The sequence below is a fragment of the Podarcis bocagei genome (assembly GCF_964188305.1).
Source record: "Podarcis bocagei genome assembly, chromosome: 14".
NCBI classification, from domain to species: Eukaryota; Metazoa; Chordata; class Lepidosauria; order Squamata; family Lacertidae; genus Podarcis; species Podarcis bocagei.
In genome coordinates, this window is record NC_138139.1 from 41,835,703 (window position 1) to 41,855,862 (window position 20,160).

The following is a 20,160-nucleotide window of genomic DNA, read 5'->3' on the forward strand; positions in this document are numbered from 1 at the left end:
TCCCTAAAAGATGGCCTAGAAATATTTTAAATAAATAAACGCAATGGGGGGAGGGGTCAGCCTGGATGATCCCTTCCAAAGCAATGATCCTGTATCTGTGTGGGTTGAATCTGTAAGAGGAAACCTGCCATATCAGTTTCCTTGTCAAGGTAACAGCCTTAGCTGCTCAGCCAGGTACACATCACCTGCCTCTTGAAAAAGTGCTGTTGCCATAGAGACAAATGTGGTCATCTGTCAGGGGGTTTGACTAGATGACCCTTGGATCCCTTCCAACCCCACAATTCTATGGTTCTATAATTCTGTAGCACAAATAACCACAATGCCCCAAGAAACTCACTGCTGAATCTACCTCAATGGGATGTTGTGCGGGCATCCAGAACACAGGTCATCGTTCTTGAAATGAGTTGCTTAAAAAGAGCACCACTTCATTCTTATTTGACACAAATAAACAGATCTTTATTTTTTCCATAAATATACCTCCTTAGACAGTATGTTTGGGGTTGGGGAGAATGTACAGAAGCATCTAACAAGATTGACAGAATTTGCTGACTTGTCACGTCCATCCACTGCTTTGGGAAACTATGGTTTTAAAATAAGGAGGAACCAAAACCCCTCCATTGGGCCCAAGAGCCAACAGACACGAACATTTCTGTCAAAGTAAAGTATGCCCGTGCCAGCTTTGATGATGGATGCTGACACATCAGACATCTGTTGCATGAATACTGCAGCAAATGCTCAAATTTTTGTCTCCATGTGCCATGGTTCCATGCATATATATATATTTTTTTAAAAAAAGGTTTTGCTACTTATAAAAGTTAACAGCGATATACTAAGTTAATTTTCATACAGGAATATTACACCTTATAAGAACCAAATTTATATTCTTTTTGGGGTCCCAATACAGGTTCTCTTTGTAATTGTACAAGAGTGTTAAGAGGCCTGTGTATCAGACAAAAGGCCCATCTAGCCTAAATTCCCATTTCCCACGACCAATCAGATGCCTCTCGGAAATCCCACAGGAATCCCCTCTCCCACAGCGGATGCCAGCAAATGAGCTGTTCAAGTGTTCAATCTCATATACATTCAATTTGCTCAGGTCATCTATTCCAGGGGTGGGGCAACTTTTTCAGACCAGGGGCCACGTTTCCTTCTGAGTGACCTTCCAGGGGCCACATGACCAGTGGCAGGGAGAGGGCAAAGGCAAAGGTGAACAGAACAGTGGGCTAGTTTCTTCATACTCACATATACCTTTCTCTCATCTCCACCTAGGCACACAAGAAGCATTATCAGAGTTTGAGGACACGTCCCAGCCAGACAAAAGTATAGGAGGCTGCAAAGCAGGGCAGGTGAGCACTGTGACTCAAGAGGGTGTGTGCCCTGTGGAGACACCTGGAGGGGCCTCTCTGGCAGCCTGAGGTTATATAGTAATAATTTATTATTTATACCCCACCCATCTGGCTGGGCTTCCCCAGCCACTCTGTGCGGCTTCCACCAAAATATTAAAATACAGTAGTGCATCAAACATTAAAAGCTTCCCTAAACAGGGCTGCCTTCAGATGTCTTCTAAAAGTCTGGTAGTTGTTGTTCTCTTTGACATCTGGTGGGAGGGCGATCCCCATCCCTGATCTCTACAGTATTACAGAAGGTTCAACCTACTTCCCTACACCTTTTCTGTATGTGGCAGGTAAATACAAAGACATTTGCTGACTTTACACTCAAGACCAGTTCAACACACTGAAATACAAAGTGGGTGGGTGTGTGGAGAGATCAACTTGACTATCACATGTAAATGCAACTCACATGGCATTAGGGCTTTTGTGAACGTTGCCACAAAAGGTTCCTAAAATGGGGGTGGGGGTGGGATTTGACACAGTTCTCTGAAACCTTCAGATGCCTCCACTTTCAAGTTCAGCCATAGCCTTTAGAGGGACATGTGCCCCATTTCTAATGATGTGCCGGGAGGGTGGTGCATACAAGTCCCTACTACGGCTGTTTTGAGTGAGGCAAAGCACAAAGTGGAACCTGCCTCCTTCCAGAAGCTGATTGGGCCAGTGGCTGAACCTGATTGGAACACCCTCCACTGTCCTTGAGGATAGCAGGTAGACTACAGGGTGCAACTCCTTGCACCCTCAGCACCCACCTCACTCTGCTGGGTGGTTGGCTCCTCCGTGCCTCCACCGCTTCCAAGGGAAAGGACAACTCCACACGCACTTTGCACTCATGGAACCTGAACCGTGAAAACAAACTGGGCAGCTCACATATCCCAGAACATTGCATACTTCTGGAACTAGCACTGCAACTAGGCTGCCACCCACAATTTCCCTCCTCCAAAATGAGCTTTGTTGACTTCAACGCAGGAGTCTTCAGCCTTTTCAGACCCAGGACCCACTCTTAAGTCAAACATGCACACACCCCAATTCTGGTAGTAGTGCTACCATTTCAACCCAACTTAGATCAGGTTGCAACCAGGTGATGGGTTCCAACCAATCGGCTTTAAGGGGCCTGCTCAAGGGTGATCCAGCTGTGGACTGCAGCTTTCATAACAGTACACCAGCGGGTTCTTGAATGATGCAACATTTTACAAAATGCTAGCATGTGTGATTGAGCAGGAAAGAGACGACTGCCTCCATCCCATTCTGCCCAAGGGCACAGCTCCAGACACAGAAGCACACGTTATATCTGATTTGGTTAAGCTGGTACAGTGACAAAGGAAGGACTGGGTTTAGACGAATTTCTACCATACACTCTACCGCTAAAACAACATCCTAGTAATCTACCACGCATTCACCACAGATAACACACAGGATCTGATACCTTCCGATACAATTGCTCACACGAGATGTAGAGTATGGCGTAGTGGAGAGGAAACCATGAAGCTTTTCCACAGCTAACCAGTCTGCTATCTGCACTGCACTATGACATAGCAGGCAACAAAGGATTTCTGAAAATGTATTAGCAGACAACCCTTTGAGCAGCTTCCACTGTCCTACACAACAGCATCACCTTCTGATGTGGATGTAGTGGTTGATATGTGATCCTGAGTAAAACAATCAATGGGGTGGGTGAAATAATAGGTAGCACGGAGGCTAATGCAACTATTCTTTTCGTTGCCAGCGGCCATTAAGAGTTGCTGTGGATTCCATAGTGATTATGTGCAAGTGTGTGTGTTTGTGTGTGTGTATGACTTGTCTTGTATAGATCTGCTCAGTGGCTTGCTAGCAGCGTTGGCGTCCTCACGTCACCTCCAGGGAAGCCGGGGAGACGCGGTCACATTCAGCTCGCGACCGGAGAGTGTGCCACTGCTCCACAGCCGTGCGGTGGCAGTTCAGCATCCTCCGCCAGTGCTTGGATTCCGAAGAGCCTGTGGAGTACTGGCCAATCACAATCCGCCCAATGAAGTCGTTGCTGCTCTTCATGTTGTGGCCAAAGACTGAAGATAACAAAGAGAGAGGCAGGGAGAAAGGAAGATGGGGTGGGGGTGAGGGTGTAAAGACTGAAGAAGCAGCTGCAATGCCAATCCTAACTCTCAGATCTCTCCTTGACTGGACCAATTATCTCGAGAGCTCTCTAGCAAGCATAACTGTGCAACCTTGAATTTGACATTATGTGACTGAATCCCACCCAAAAGGACCCAGAGAAAGCAGTGACTTCCGATTGCAGTGGACGGAACTGGCAGAGCTGCAGAAATCATGCCAGAAATTGTCTTCCTTCTTTCCTGTCAATAGATTTGTACCAGGATAAGTCTAGCAGCAATGAAAGAGAAAGGGAACACTGCTGAACAATTATCTACCTACAAAAGTGGTACTTGCAATAAAATGATGCAGAGTGGAGTGTTTCTGACCAAAATGCCAGCCAGCCATGTCCTTTTCCTTTCCATTCCATTCACTACCCTGCCCTCATTTCCCTTCCCCAACAACCAACATGCCGTATCCACTGACCACTGTCTTCATTGAGCTGCATTTAGTTCCAACTACATTCCTCGCCATGGGATTATTATTTTGTTCTTCTTCAGAATACTTGCACTTACGCAAACCTTGTGTATAATCTGTATTGTTTTGGTAATGAAAATGCTTTTAAAAATAAATTATCAACTAGAAAGCATGGGTGTGTGGTTTTATAGTGAGGTTTTAATTCTGTTGTGTGATGGTTTCAGCTTCACAACAGTTCTTGCCCTTTTACAGATTTGTTCATTTTCGGTTTTTCAGTTGTGACTTTGTTGTTTTATTATTTGAACTGCTGATCCGCTCAAATAGTTTCGACTAAAGATAGAACTGAGACTGCAACACAAAGAGTGTTGGAAGTTTGGGTGCAACTCAGCTTACAAATGAGGTGTTTTGCAGGGTTAAAACAGACATTGTTAGGGACCTTCAGATTCCCAGACTATCCCTGTATCTTTAGCCTATCAGCTTGCTTCTCTATCTTTTTGATGGTAGATTGAACAACTTTTTCTTACCTACAAGCATATGAGACCAGTGTGAGCAAAACTTAGTTGGAGACAACTCTGTTTTTCCATTTAGATTAGTCACTGGGTAAAATGCAAAACAGATGTAGCTTAAAAAGCTAAAGGTAAAGGGACCCCTGACCATTAGGTCCAGTCGTGGCCGACTCTGGGGTTGCGCACTCATCTCGCTTTACTGGCCGAGGGAGCCGGCGTTTGTCCGGGTCATGTGGCCAGCATGACTAAGCCGCTTCTGCCGAACCACAGCTGCGCACGGAAACGCCGTTTACCTTCCCGCCGGAGCGGTACCTATTTATCTACTTGCACTTTGACGTGCTTTCAAACTGCTAGGTTGGCAGGAGCAGGGACCGAGCAACGGGAGCTCACCCCGTAGTGGGGATTCGAACCGCCAACCTTCTGATCGGCAAGTCCTAGGCTCTGTGGTTTAACCCACAGCGCCACCCACGTCCCGAAATGTAGCTTAGTTGCGTTTATTCTTTTCAATAAGCCTACTCTGAGTAGGTCTAGCATTGAATTCCACCCACTATTTCCAAGTTTGCATCTACACGTATAAATAAACATGGGCCAAATTTCATGAGAATCTGTGCCCTCTCTTCTTTCTGGGTGATGCATATCCTATACTGTACAGTATATTATTGTTTTGGAGATGATTAAGTGGCTATTCTATGGCTCACCTTCCCCACTCTCTTTCTGGGCTACAGAAGCTAAGCAACCAGGAGCACTGCTGCCACCTGCTGGTTCACTTCCCCTCCCCTTGGTAAGGAAGTTCAGCAGCTCCCGCAGCCACGAGGAAGGCAACCAAGATGATAAAGATGGAAACCAAGCCTTATGACAATTGGTTGAAGGAGTTGGGCATGCTTTAGCCTGGAGGTGATATGATAGCCATCCTCATATATCTGAAGGGCTGTGACATGGAATATGATGATAATGATGGTGGTGGTGGTGATGATGATGATTAAATTTGTATACCACCCTTCATCCATAGATCTCAGGGCGCTTCACCACAGACTATACAACAGGTTCACAACAGGTTAATACAAGATAAAAGCACAAAACACATAATAAAAACAAGAACAAACAAAAAAAACCCACACAAACCAATGACCCCTTTCTCCCCTTCCCACAAACACATTTGAAAGGGCATCGGATGTTTATTGAAGAGGAACGTTTTCACCCGGTGCCTAAAGGTGCATAATGAAGGTGCCAACTGAACCCCCTTAGGGAGAGCATTCCACAAAACAAGGAGCCACTGCAGAAAAGGCCTGTTCTCGTGTTGCCACTCTCTGGACCTCTTGTAGGGAAGGCGCACCAAGAAGGTGAGCAAGCTTACTTTCTGCTGCTCCAGAGGACTGGACCAATGGATTCAAATTGCAAGAAAAGAGATTCCAGCTAGACATTAGGAAGAAGTTTCTGATGTTAAGAGCTGTTTGACAGTGGAGTGGATGGTAGGTTTTCAAACAGGGGGGTTTTAAGCAGAGTTTGGATGGCCATCTGTCAGGGATTATTTGGCTGTGATTCCTGTGCTGCAGGGGGCAGGGCAAGATAGCCCCTGGGGTTCCCTTCCAACTCTACAGTTCTATGATTCTAAGTGCTCCCCCTGCTCCAGTCTAATCCTACACAAACTTATTTGCACACAAACATCCTAACACATGTTCCCCCAAAGCTTTTCATTTCATGTAGATTGTTTTCCTGTTACATATTTCAAAAGCCTTTCAATAATTAAACGGTTCGCCTGCAACTGCTCTGCAAACCCAGCCTGCCAATAAAGAGAACAAAACATTGCTGGTCCTGTGGCCTCTGTAACAGTGAATAAAAGCATAGCCAGGAGGCCTGAGCACATAACTGGGGAACAAACAAAAGCACAATCTACAATGTGTACTTATTCCATAGCCTCAGAAGCCTATTCACTCAGGCATCAGCTAGAAACCCAGGATCAGTCTTTGTCTTTCCACTCCCAGAGGCAATAGTAATAGTAATATCAATAACCGTCGTAGTCGTCATAATAATAACAATAGCAGCCTAGGAAGTTGCCTTATACAGCACCATTGGTCCATCTAGCTGTTGTGTTTCCCCCCCATCCCTACTCAAACCTGGCCCTGAGATACTAAATTATTTCAGATCACCATTCACATTTAGATTGTGAATGGAATTCCTTACTTAAGCCAACACTGAGCGAACATCTAGGGGCAGCATCCTTACACACGTCTATAGAGGAGAAATATCTCCTCGAAGGTGTGGAGAAAGCGGGGCTCACTGAACATGCCAATTAGCTGACTGGCACTGCCAGCGAGTCCCGCTTGCAAAGGGAGAATCAGAAGGTAACATTCAGCTTGCAGCCACAACCTTAACTGATGTCAGGTGCTGGGGGGGCAGATGGTTGTGGGTTGAGGGGAAATTGTCTTGCATGCCAAACAGGAACCTACAGACTGGAGGTTCCCAGTCCCTGGTTTAACACATCCTTTCACAGAAAACATGCCCAGACTGAAGAGACAAGCCCGAGGAAGTTCTTATTTAAGGCCAGCAAAGCTTCTACTGGCTCCCCAAGTCGCCTGATTCCTGATGGCCCAACTAACTTCAATCTGCAGTCCTGCTGGCAGGGACACTGTAGAGCAACAAGGCTACAGGTAGTCCTTCCACCTGTAATCTGTCCCAGTCTAGTGGAATAAAACACTCAATTCAAGCCTGGTAGGTAACACACCCACAGGAGATCAGGTGTGACAAGGATCTGGGGAAAGGGAAGAGGACAACCATGAACAGATAAGTCATAGAACTGTAGATCCGGAAGGGATCCCAAGGGTCATCTAGGCCAACCCTGTGCTATAGGAATCACAGCTAAAGAATCCCTGGCAGATGCCTACCCAACCTCCAAGGAGGTCCAACACCCTTTCAGGGTAGTCCATTGCACTTTTGAACAGCTTTCACTATCAGAAAGTTCCTCCTAATGTTGGCATCTCCTTTCTTGTCATTTGAATCCCCTGGTTTGGTTCCCACACTCCAGAACAGCAGAAAACAAGCTTGCTCCATCTTCCATGTGACAGATATTTAAAGTTGGCTATCAAATCTTCTGTCAGTGTTCTTGTCTAGATCCTACATACCCAACAATCGTTCTTCACAAGGCTTGATTTCCAGACCCTCTGTCATCTTACTTGCCCTCTCTTCAGATGTTCCAGCTTGTCAAGTCTGTGGAAGCCCGGGGATGGATTTACCAAAAAACAGTCTAGGAACCTGCCCAGGGCCTGAAAGCTTTCTGGGTGGGAACTGAAACGCTCCACACGCCCTCCCCACAACCCAAAGCTGTGCAAAAACACTAATCATAAGAATGACACAGGGGAAACAATTCCTCTTAATAAAGGCAACTGACTCCAGACAGCTGGTAATGTTTATATATTGTGGGTGAGAGAGCGGGAGGAGGAGAATGTGGCTTAGGTGACTGTCTTTTTCTATTTCAGAATAAGGCCCTCAATGGATTACAGGAACAATTCCTTCCTCCCACACCTGATCTAGTGCATTCAAAACTATGCATGCTGCCTTTTCCGCAGAGGAAAATTTCTGTACATCACGGTTGCGATTTAAATTGCTGATGAGCATCGCTTTCATTCAGAAATGTTTGGAAACAAGCTAATAGATTCTCATTTCAGCATCTCGTCTCAACAGCAACATCTGTTTCTACTAGGGTGGGTGTGCACAGAGGATAAAATCCCTTCGGATCTCGGTTGGGTGCTTCTGAGAGGGGGCTGCTTTTTGTGTGAGTGGTTTTGTTCTGGTCCACTTCAAAAGAGAGGTATTTCATTTGAGACCTGAGACAGAACCTTGCTTTCGTTTTCTGAAGTTCTGGGCATCGTGGGGCAAGATCAGGGATGTCTGATGTGCTGATTGCCAGATGTTGAGGACGATGACAACTCTCAGCAGACTGGGAGGAGATTTCGGAAGCTGAAGAGGCTTCCGTCACACCCTGACCCAACTGTGGGTATCACACAAAAGGCATGTTTATTCTTTAAAACCATTTTGTTCCTCACTTGTACATAAATGAAGATTTAGGCTGCCAACCCAACCCTACTCACCTGGGGTAAGTCCTACTGGAGTCAGTAAGATTTACTTCTGACTAGATATAGTAAAGATTGCACTGTTACTAGGGATACTGGAGAATTCCAACAACAACAGGGGAGAAAGAGGAAGTCTGCAAACAATATGTAATTACTCTTTCCCCCATTGTTTTGATGTTTCCTTTAAGTTACGTATATATAGTTACACACCTGATTTAAATAGTAATGCATCTTAATTAGTGGACAGCGAGATGAATGACATAGTAGTTGATGGAAACAAAGCTGCAGCAGAATGGAGACAGCGTTGATTGCGACCAACAAAGGTTGATCACAACAGAAATCTCTATCTTCTTACAACCCTAGCTGTTAGTTGATTAATTGACGAAAAGTCCCATGAATTAATCAGCCAGAATTCTTCAACTGTATGGCAGGCCTACAAACCACATTTGAAAGAGGTGAACATACCTGTGAAGACTAAACTGGCACTTTCAAGTTCTTCTTGGGGCACTTTGAAACTGAAGGACTCGTTGTAGAAGGGGTCAATGGTAGCCCTCTTGCAAGAAGTCTTCTTTGTTTTCGCCAGTTTTAAACCATGAACAAGTTGGATCTTCACAAAGGGATCTGAACAGAAAACAAGCACAGCTTGATCTTCCAGAGAGGGTTTTGTTCATCGGAAATCATTACCTCCTGTCATTGCCCAGTTCACGCATTAAGTTGGCCCAAGTGAACTCCTTGCCCCAATGCAGCCTGGACTCTGACCCAGACAAGGAAGGGCCAGCCCATTAAACTGGATTCAGAGAGAAATAGGTGTCAGATACAGCTCTTGACCAGCTCTGAGCCTGGACTCAAGCCGATGAGCAAGGGACCCCTTAATTGGAAAGTTCAGCCCTATTATTGAACAAAGTGACGTAGTTTGCCTCAGGTGGCAGAGTCTGGAGGACAGGGAGTGGCAGCAAAGCCCTGTATTTGGAAGTTTCTAATGTCTGATGTTTTATTATGTTTTTATATGTGTTGGAAGCCGCCCAGAGTGGCTGGAGAAACCCAGCCAGATGGGTGGAGTATAATAATAATAATAATAGTAGTAATAATAATAATAATAATAATAATAATAATAATAATTATTATTATTATTATTATTATTATTATTGTGCTCTGCAGACCATGCACTGCTTGCCCTTTACCCGCTAAGCTGGGAATCAGAGGTGGGGAGTGTTGTTGAACCCCGGTCCTGTTTACGGGCTCCCCGTAGGTAATCTGGTTGCCAGTGTGAAAAGAGGATGCTGGAACAGACAGGCCTTTAAGAGGATTCTTGTATTTTACAGACAATTTTCATGTATTTTATACTTATTACTGATGAGCATTTTAGGATTTTTAAATGCTGGTCTTTACACTTTTTACTGTTTGCTTTCTGAAAGAGCGAGTAATAAATATAATTAATAATAATAATAACAATGCTCAGAAGCAGTAGTGAGTCTTCAGCCTCCCTCTTTCGGCTGTAACCTTCTTTCCCTGCTCGCTCCTATGAAGATTACATCTTCCGAAAAGAACCTGCTCTCTCTCAAAAAGAACAGCGTAGCTGACCTTCCTTCCCCAAGGCCAGCCTTCAGTTGTTCGCAATTGAAAGTAAACAGGGTACATTTTGCCTTCTGCTTCTGAGGAACAAAAATGACTCCTCTGGTGATTCCAAGAATGGTTGGGAAAGGGCAGCTTCTAAACGCCACTTGCCTGCTGATTTTCTCCATACTGAAAGTAAAACATACACACGCACAAAATCTCCCCAGGTCTCCCACTTATACAGTATGCAGTCTGGAAGAGGATTGATGGAAGGGGGGGACAGCTTAAATATAGATCCATGTGCATTTGCTGGGAAGACTTCAGGCTTTGGGGATCTATTTTGCTTTCTACTGGAACCCCGAGATCCACAACTGGAGCCAGGTGCATTAAAAATTGGGGTGGAGGTCACACATTAAGAATTAAGAATCTGGGAGCTCTGAGCATATGCTCAGTCCGGGATTATGAGTTGTGAGAATTGAGCTCACAATCCCTTCGCACAGCAATCCACTGCCAATTCTCTCTCCTTCCCCTTCCAGATTTCTCCTGCCCCTTCCAGCAGCTAGGTTGTTGCCATGGTGATACAAGGGCTGAAGGCCATACTGGGGGTGCGTTGGGGTTGTGGGGTGAGCCGTGCAAGTTGAAGAGGTAGAGGCTGACCGGTAGCTCTGTGCTGAGGACCCCTTGAAAGTGCCCTCTTGCACTATCTCCCAACAAAGCCAGCTGGATTTGTGCCTTTTTGGCAGGCACCACCTCACCCAACACAAAGCGGAAATGTGCCTTCCTGAGGCCCAGCACACGAGGCAAGAGGCACAGCTGTTTGGACCTCTCTATTTTCAACTGGGCATAGTTTTGAACTGTTTTTATTGTTTTCCGGCTTATGGTTATTTTTAGGCACCCCTTAGGTAAAATGCAGGTGCTGTCTTTTAAAAAAATAAATACATTTCCCACCATTATTCTGTAGAAACACTGACATTTGGATGTGCCAGTGGCATTTCTCAAATCGTAAATGTCTGGTCTGAAAAGGTCATAAAGGTAAAGTTCTTCAAAGACTGTGGAAGTCAAAACCTTCTCAGAAGCCTCCTCTGATTCTGAATGCTTTGTCCCACCCCTCTCAGTACAAGTGGAGGCTGGATACAGCAGTGAGGAACAGACATTCTCTGCACATGCTCAGAGACACACTACTCCTTTGTCGATTTGCATATGCTGGCACTGAAAATTTCCGCGGGGCGGGGGCTTGGTTCATATTAGGACTTTAGGGCTGGGATTTTTCAGAGCTGCTTTGGGGAAGGACAATATCCTGTTCCCTGTTGAAAACATCCACATCTTTCAGAAATCTTATACATCTCAGCAGTACCAGAGCACCTCCGATTAAGTGCAGCAGTTATTATTGGAAAAGCGCCAGTCCGTACCTGAACCTTGGCTCATATCTGTTTGAAGCAGCTGTTTTGCTCTAATGATGTCTACATTCAGTCTTCCTGCACTGGGAAGGTAGTTTAACGACAGCAGGAGTTCTCCCAGTTCAACTTCATTCTGCAACAGATGTGCCAAAGAAGGAATCAAACAGGACAAGAGGTGGGGCGTTTGAAACAAAGGGCATTACAAGCCATGTCCAAGGATCACAAATGCCCTTACAGCAGGTGTGGGAAACCTCTGGACCAAGGGTCAAACGCTGGCCCTCCAAGCCTCTCTATCTGGGCAAGGACCTCTGCTGATGCGGGGAAGCACAGTGCACCCTCCACTGCCATGGAGAGGCATGGCAAAGCCCTCTGCTGCTGCAGGGAGGTATGGCTGGACCCTCTGCCACCATGGGGAGGCCCAGTAAGGCCCTCCGCCACCACAGATATATATCGTGATATATCGAGATATTGTGATATTTAGCTGATGATATATCACAATGTTGAAAATTGGGCCACTTCCAGCATTTGAAGCCCCTAGCCATAATCAAAATTAAAAATGACAACACACGAGAAACAAATTAACCTTCCTCCCCCAACAACCCAAACATGAGTGGTTTATTTACATAATCGGCTGATCTGAGAGGATATTGTCTAGGTCTAATTTTGTGCTACCAGAACAGATATTTTTATTAATATTTGTGAATGTTTAAACTCTTCAACATGACAAAAACTACGTCAGTTAACAGAAGAAAATGATGCATTTTCCAAATCACAAATCCTATTTGCTTAGATTTGCAGCTCTAAGCTGAGAGTGTTGTGTTATGGTTCAATGCTCATAAAAACATGTTATGAAACTTATCAAAGGCTAAAAAATGAACAAGTGTCTAAATCTGAGGAGCCCCCCCCCCTTTGTGCTTGAGATCCAAGCCAAACAGGCCCCCCCCCCGTCCTCCACACACCGTGATTGACCCTGAGCCCCACAGAGCATATGAGATGGAATCACCCAGCCAGGACCTAAGCATGGCGCATGACCACCAGTATATAAAACAGTCAGTAAGACGCACAGTTATCTTCCTCTGCCCCCACATGTCAGACAATAAGAATTCATAAGTAGAAACCTCTGATGACAGAAAACCATGGAGGAAGAGCGTTTTGCACAAATAACCATAATAAAGCACTACAATAATCAAACAAGCACTTAGAACAGATCTTATTATTAACAGCAACTTAACATTTGTACAGCATTTCCAAGTGTTCAGAACACTTCCCTTGCATTATCAAGTTGCAGCCTTGTAAAGTAAGCCGATATTATTATCTCCGAAATTGCAGATGGGGTGGTAGGACTGAGGTTGAGAAAGGGTAGCTGGCTTAAGGCTACCTAAGGAGTTTATGACAGAGGCAAAATTTGAATCAGGCCCTGCCTGAATTGTAGCTCACTCTCTTAGCTGTTTCATGACACCAACTGTCATTATACCCCCCTAAAGAGCCAAGTATTCATCACATACCCCAGGGTTGGGGAACTTCTGGTCTTGGGGTACAATGCGGCCTTCTAAACCTCTCCATCTGGCCCTTGGGAGTCAAGCCAAGCCACACCTCCTCCCTGGGCCAAATGTCTTACCAGTCTTGCTCTGCACTATAACAATACAGTGGTACCTCGGTTTACGAACTTAATCCATTCTGGAAGTCCGTTCTTAAACCAAAACTGTTCTTAAACCAAGGTGCGCTTTCTCTAATGAGGCCTCCTACCACCAGTGCCCTTCCACCGTTCGAATTCCGTTCTTAGACAGAGGTAAAGTTCTCAAACCGGGACACTATTTCTAGTTTTGCAGAATTCTTAAACCGAATCGTTCGTAAACAGGACTGTTCTTAAACCGAGGTACCACTGTATAGTGATGGAGCCTGTCAGGCTTCCCTAGGGAGAACATTCAAGAGCTTCAAGGCCACAACCAAATACATCTCTGTTCCTTGTACCATTAAACCACTGCCAGTGTTAAATCACAATCAGAAGGAGGGGGGAAAGACCACCCAGCCAAGACCACCAAGAACAGTAATAACAGTCAACATGTTGTGTTTTGTTCTGAAACTTACTTGAGAGCTGGGGACCAGAGCTTTCCACCAATGTCCTCCCTTCACAAGGTCCACATCACTCAAAGGCATCGACACTTTACCAATGACACAGTGGCGTGAAAATTTGTCAAAATCCACTGTGGTTAACAGCAGGGTCCGCCTTTCGGCTTCTAAAAACGGGATGTCAAATGTGTACCTCTCCTCAAAGACTGGGCTTTGGGTTTTGCGCTTCACTCCAGTCTGCTTGGAGTTTTTCTGGTCCGGCAAGAGGCAAATCTTCACGTAAGGATTCGAGTGGGCCATATCCTGCCTAGTGCCATCGTAGGAAATTGGGGGAGGCAGATCCCTCGCTTCAATCACCCTGACAATGAGATAATTGTGCAAGAGATCGTATTGCGTGCTAAAATGAAGCATGCCCAGCTGGTACTTGGCCAAGACTTCCTCGTCCGTCAAGGAGTCCACGTCTTCACTGTTAGAGTCAAGGGAATATAGTCTCGGCTCAAACTTCCTAAAATAGTCATCTGGAGTATAGGTTTTCCTCAGGATGGACGGTTGAACTATTTCCTTTTTGGATCCTAAAATCCCAAACTCGATAGGTTTTATGTCAATAAGTGGAGAACTTGGACGCCTCAACTCTAGACCTGCGTAACAAAGAGCAAATGGTGGGACAAGGCACTAATTCACACTGACTGCAGAGATATAGGCCCCAACTTCACTATACATTTAAAGCAATCATACCACTTTAAACAGTCATGGCTTCCCCCCAAGAATTGTGGGCAGCGTAGTTTGTTATGGGTGCTGAGAGGTGTTAGGATGCCTCTATTATTATTTGTTTGTTGCATTTATAGTCCACCTTTTTTCTCCAAAGAACTCAATGTGGTGTACCCAGTGCCAGTGTGGTGTAGTGGTTAAGAGACTCGTAATCTGGGGAACCAGGTTCGATTCCCCACTCCTCCACATGCAGCTGCTGGGTGACCTTGGGCCAGTCACACTTCTCTGAAGTCTCTCAGCCTCACTCACCTCAGAGTGTTTGTTGTGGGGGAGGAAGGGAAAGGAGAATGTTAGCTGCTTTGAGACTCCTTCAGGTAGTGATAAAGCGGGATATCAAATCCAAACTCTTCTACTCTTCTTCTTCCTCCACCTTCTCATTTAACCCCAACTACCCTGTGAGGTGAAGGGACATGGGTGGCGCTGTGGGTTAAACCACAGAGCCTAGGACTTGCCGATCAGAAGGTCGGCGGTTCGAATCTCCGCGACGGGGTGAGCTCCCGTTGCTCGGTCCCTGCTCCTGCCAACTTAGCAGTTCGAAAGCATGTCAAAGTGAAAATAGATAAATAGGTACCGCTCCGACGGGAAGGTAAACGGCGTTTCCGTGCGCTGCTCTGGTTCACCAGAAGCGGCTTAGTCATCCTGGCCACATGACCCGGAAGATGTACGCCGGCTCCCTCAGCCAATAAAGCGAGATAAGCGCTGCAACCCCAGAGTTGGCCACGACTGGACCTAATGGTCAGGGGTCCCTTTACCTTTATCCTGTGAGGTAGGTTAGGCTGAGAGGCAGTGACTGGCACAAGGTCATCCAATGAGTTTCATGGCAGGGTGGAGATTTGAACCTTGGCCTCCCAGGTCCAACATTAACCACTACAACCACATAGAGCTACAATTTCCAGAATACCATGGGAAGAGGGATTGACTGTTAAACCGCTCTGAAGACTGCAACTCCACAAAAGGAATAGGGGTCTCCTAACTACTCTCAGCACTCTGAACAAACGACACTTCCCAGAATTCTTTGGGGGAAGCCATAGCTATTTAAAGTGGCATGATGCTGCTTTAAATGTATAGTGCAGATGGGACCCTCTCTATATAATAAAAATGTAAGTATGTCATTGCACAGCCCCTATTGGAGTAATTGTAGCGCCTCATCACAGCCCTGGATTTACATGAAGTCAACTCCTGACCTGCCTTGGCCCATGGGATCTGGCCTCAGACCACAACAACATCATGATGGGTTGTGCTGATTGTGTTGCACCTGCCCCCAGCCCCAATGCGCCTTCCAGACACTCCCCGCTCCCCCACAGGCCACATGTACAGCCACTTTGAGAACAAGCCCTAAATAAATGCTGATATACTTGTGTAGTGCTTCTCCAAATAAAGGGGACACATCTGCATCGCCTCCTCACCTGGAAGCCTGTAATGCACTTACATTGCACACAGGGACCCCTTTATAAGGCACCCAATGAACAGAGTGGAGGGCAGCCCTGGGGGGCAGCCCCATGCCTCATGGTCTGAGGAGGTATCTCTCTCTCACACACGTCACCAAAATGCCAAAAATGTGGGTCGTGGCAAACCTACTTGAAATTCGTCTTGTGAGGCTGTAAGTGGATCGGGATGTATCCGAAGACGACCGCCTTCTGTCCAGTGAAACGTCCTGAGGGGTTGGAGGGGGCTCGCTCGTTGTAGTGTTGTCAGAGTCGCCATCCCTGTCGTCGCTTCGATTGCTCACCCTGTCAAAATGAAACACAGTGGTACCTCGGGTTACATACGCTACAGGTTACAGACTCTGCTAACCCAGAAATAGTACCTCGGGTTAAGAACTGTGCTTCAGGATGAGAACAGAAATCGTGCAGCAGCGGCAGCAGGAGGCCCCATTAGCTAAAGTGGTGCTTCAGGTTAAGAACAGTTTCTGGTTAAGAACAGACCTCCAGAACAAATTACCGTATTTTTCGCTCTATAACACGCACCCGACCATAACACGCACATAGTTTTTAGAGGAGGAAAATCCGTAGGCATGCCACCCGTAGGCATTCCCTCCATAACACGCACCGACATTTCCCCTTACTTTCTAGGAGGAAAAAAGTGAGTGTTATGGTGCAAAAAATACGGTAAGTTATTAACCCGAGGTACCACTGTATCTTGAATTCTCTTCCAGGATGAGCACTGCATTTCCTCCCTCAATTGAATTAACCTATGAACGTGGTGTTTCAAAACTTCATTGCTATACTCTCTTATTATTTGCACCACAAGCCTGTATGGAGAGCTCTGTTTCGTAGTTTATTACTGCAAATCATTTAATTGTGCACATTCTTCATCATCATCAATAACATATCATGCCTCTGCCTTGCCCCCACCCCACAAAAAATCAGATCCATTTTGTCCTGTTTATGGGCATATTTTTTTAAAAAAGGAAAGGGCATAAAAAATCCCCCCACTTTTACAAACAAAATGGTACTTGTGAGGCACAAAAGATGTGGCCCAAGGGCCACCTCTTTCTTATTTTTTAACTCCTTAAAGATTCTAAGCTACAAATATATATTTATATCCTGGCTTGTTCTGAAGCACAGCTTCCGAATTCAAATGAATTTATGATGAATGGAAGGATTTTTCTGTTTTGCAATTGTCCAATTTATGAGAAATTGTTGGAAGAGTGTAAAAATGGCAACACAATCACACTCAATGCCTCTGAAATTAGACAATAATATATTTTCATTCCTCTCCCCCCCACATTCTATTTCTCTACTACAGAGGTAGGGGAACCTACAGCCCACAGGCGAATCCTGGCCCACCAGACGCCCAAGTTGGCCCATGATGCCATTTCTCCCAAACCATGCCCACCTGTGCATCAGCTGACATCAGGGTGACATTAATTGATGGGCAGGAAGCTACACTGCAGAGTACTGCTTCACCATGCTCATCACAGGGAAGTGCTAGTGAAACAGACCCCTGAAGCCAGCAGGATCCTGTGGGAAATGTGCTGGTGAAGCAGACCCTTAGCTCCCTCCGCCAGTCAACCTGGACATGTGGGTGGGACCTTGATGGCATCATGGCACCAGATTATTGAGATATCCACTTCTAAATCCTGGCTCCATTCAGAAGAGCTCCCAGTTTTTCTTTAATGTGGGCCACCAAAAAAGAAGAACCAAGCTGCAATTTCAGTTTAATCTCACCAAGTATATATATTTTTTAATCATTTTGAACACCCGTGTCACACATTTTGTAATTTGCAAAGCTGAAGATCACCTGCCGCTCTTTGCTACAATTTATCTTTTCCCAACAAAGCAGGAAAGCAAATATTAGAGAGGAAATGACAGGAAGGTGTTGCTGCCATGTGTGCTAAGTCAACATAATTAGATTAGTTGTAGCAAGACAGCCAAGTTGCCAGCTCTGTATGGTACAGTAAGAACATCATTATTCTCCGGTCTTGAATGTTGGAGATGAAATTATTTCTAGAGTTCTGTTCCAACTCTGGAGTCCCCATGAATTAATAGACTGGTAAAACAATGAAGCCTTGTTAGCTGAGAGCACAAGTTACCTTGCTCACTAAAGGTTTTGGAAAATAAATAGCTTTTGTAGACAAACAAAGAAGGTTGGGTTGTCACTACATGAGGGCCAGGAACCTTTTTCACCTGAAGTGGCACAAACCAGAGGGGAGTGGTGCCAGTAAAAGAAATGGAGACAGTATTGACTCTTGTCTTTGTTTAGCAGGTTACAGTCCAGTCATGGTTTTTATATGTCAGGGTTTTTATACTCTGTATCTCCTGTTTCTACCCTAAAGTTCACCTGTCTCACCTCCAATGACACCAGCAGTAGGAAAGGTTTGATTTTAACCAAATTTTGCATAATGGTTCCTGAGGTTCAAGGAGTAGATTTGGATCTATGCTTGGACACAACTGGAAGCCATTTTGAATCAAGATGGTGGACTGAACTTTTCAAAACCACACTGATTTGGAGGGGGTTCTTATAATTCCTGAGCAACACTAGGTATGAGACTCTTACTGTGGTATACATAAGAAATTTAGTAAGAGAATACAAATATAAAATTCATCCAAAGGAGGGTAGGAATAACCAAAACACCACGGGATATCCAACACTTCACACACGTTAATGGAGGTGACCTCTACTTGACTCAAAAGAAGCATCTCCACAAAGACAAGGCAGGGATGGGCTAATCTGTAAATTTCGATTTCTCTCAGTTCTTCATTTTTCCAATCTTAAATTCAGTTTTCCACATCAGTTTGCAATTTACTTTTTTTAAGCCCTTATGAAAACTCATCAACAATTTAGTGCAAATTAGTCCTAATATACACATTTTTGCAAAGCGGCTTTCCCTAATGATAATGCATTTTTCTATGTTATTTTCATTAATACATACATTTCTATGCACACTTTCCCTCAGCAGATGCATTTTCGTACAGATTACTTGGCTGGAGAACCGCATTGCAAAATTCAGAGAGAATTTCAAAGGATAGCTGTGTTCTGGTCTGCATATTGTTATGGGAAATCCAAATCGGGTAGCTCACCTTTAAACGTGAATTGAATCAAATTTCTCTCACAACCTTAACACAGGGCCAGACTACAGCTTTGCATTTAACATGCATATTGTTGTTTTTCTTTTTTGAAAAAATGCAAATTGTCAGTGCCTGTTAGAAACAAGCAACCAATCCAGATGGGAAGGGATCTTTGTAAAAACCGAAGTGAAAGGGGAACAAGCGGGATCCTAAAAGCAGAATCCAAACTTACAACCAGGAAGGCGTCTGTGCTGGAAAAGGCCCCAGGATTTCCACTTCGTCATCGCTTGACTGGCAACAGCTGCAGTCATAACACTTCTGGCAACAGTTCCGGCAAGTCCATCTGCACAGCAAGAGATCCAAGATTCTAGACAACAGGCCCTGAGGCCGTTGGAAACCAGATAGCAAAAATTACAACCAGTTGGTGGCTGGCAAGCATAAACACTCAGTTGTAATTGAGGTGCAGGGCTTGGATTTCAGCTGGGTGTGCCTGTGTGTTGTTTCTGCTGCTTTTCTTTCCTGCAGCGGACCTGGAATTAATGCCTTCCTATGTAAATGTCGCTAGGGAGGAGCCTTTTCCACATATAAGCTCCCTTTTGAAGACCTTCTTTAATTTGGGGGATGGGGGCAGCTCAGTGGCAGAGCAGAAGGTCCCAGGTCCTATCCCTGGCATCTACAGGTAGGGCTGGCAGAGACCTCTGCCAGTAATCCTGGAGAGCTGCTGCCAGCCAGTGTAGACAAAACTAGGTTAACCAATGGTCTGTATAAGGCATCTTCCTATGTTTACTCCATTGATGTGAAAGAAGTGCAAGTTACTTATCTAAGGTTTTTTTGCCAACCAACTTTGGCTTTTCCAACCAACCGCTGAAATCAATAGTTTTAAGTTAATTTCCTGTCCATTCATTTCAACTGAAATACTCTGATTAGGGTAACACTAGATACAGCCCACAGTCCCAACTTAAGATATAAACAAGAAAAGCGTGACCATGTATCCTATTTTGCAGAGGATATTCCTCTATTTTTAAGGGCTGTCAAAAGGCAGTCTTCTATTTGTAGCCATTTCTATTTGATTGAGAGGAATGGGGGTCCACGCATATAAATTTTTTGAGTGTCGTTGTTCCAACACATTCCACAAATACTATAAAAGGAAAAAGCAAAGCCATGCAACATATGCTATCAAATCCATAAGCGAATTTGAGAACGTCAAATTCTTGTCACATATTCACACATCAGTAACCAAAATGAACATTTCTTTTTGCGTATTTTCACCGCAAGTTTAAATGGCTTCATGTCAGTTCTAAAGTCTGTTCTTCAGTTAAGCTCTAACTGAGTTGAGTATCTTACACAATATTTATATA

General features: G+C 44.9%; 1 protein-coding gene across 7 annotated transcripts in view; it reads right to left on the bottom strand.

Moving 5' to 3' along the window:
• Positions 1 to 428: 428 nt before the first annotated feature.
• The window catches only part of SYT17 (synaptotagmin 17), a 41,252-nt gene continuing 21,520 nt past the window's right edge, over positions 429 to 20,160 (bottom strand). For 4 of the 7 annotated variants that reach the window (XM_081169597.1, XM_081169596.1, XM_081169595.1 and 1 more), the window contains exons 3-8: positions 19,035 to 19,145; positions 15,870 to 16,021; positions 13,542 to 14,161; positions 11,466 to 11,586; positions 8,968 to 9,123; positions 429 to 3,430 (exon numbers count right to left, since the gene is read on the bottom strand). In XM_081169597.1, coding sequence (XP_081025723.1) covers positions 3,234 to 3,430; positions 8,968 to 9,123; positions 11,466 to 11,586; positions 13,542 to 14,161; positions 15,870 to 16,021; positions 19,035 to 19,145 — 1,357 coding nt within the window. In that variant the 3' untranslated portion in view covers positions 429 to 3,233. Of the gene's footprint in view, positions 3,431 to 8,967; positions 9,124 to 11,465; positions 11,587 to 13,541; positions 14,162 to 15,869; positions 16,022 to 19,034; positions 19,184 to 20,160 lie in introns of all 7 variants that reach the window. The other 3 variants (XM_081169592.1, XM_081169593.1, XM_081169594.1) reach the window with 1 other exon arrangement.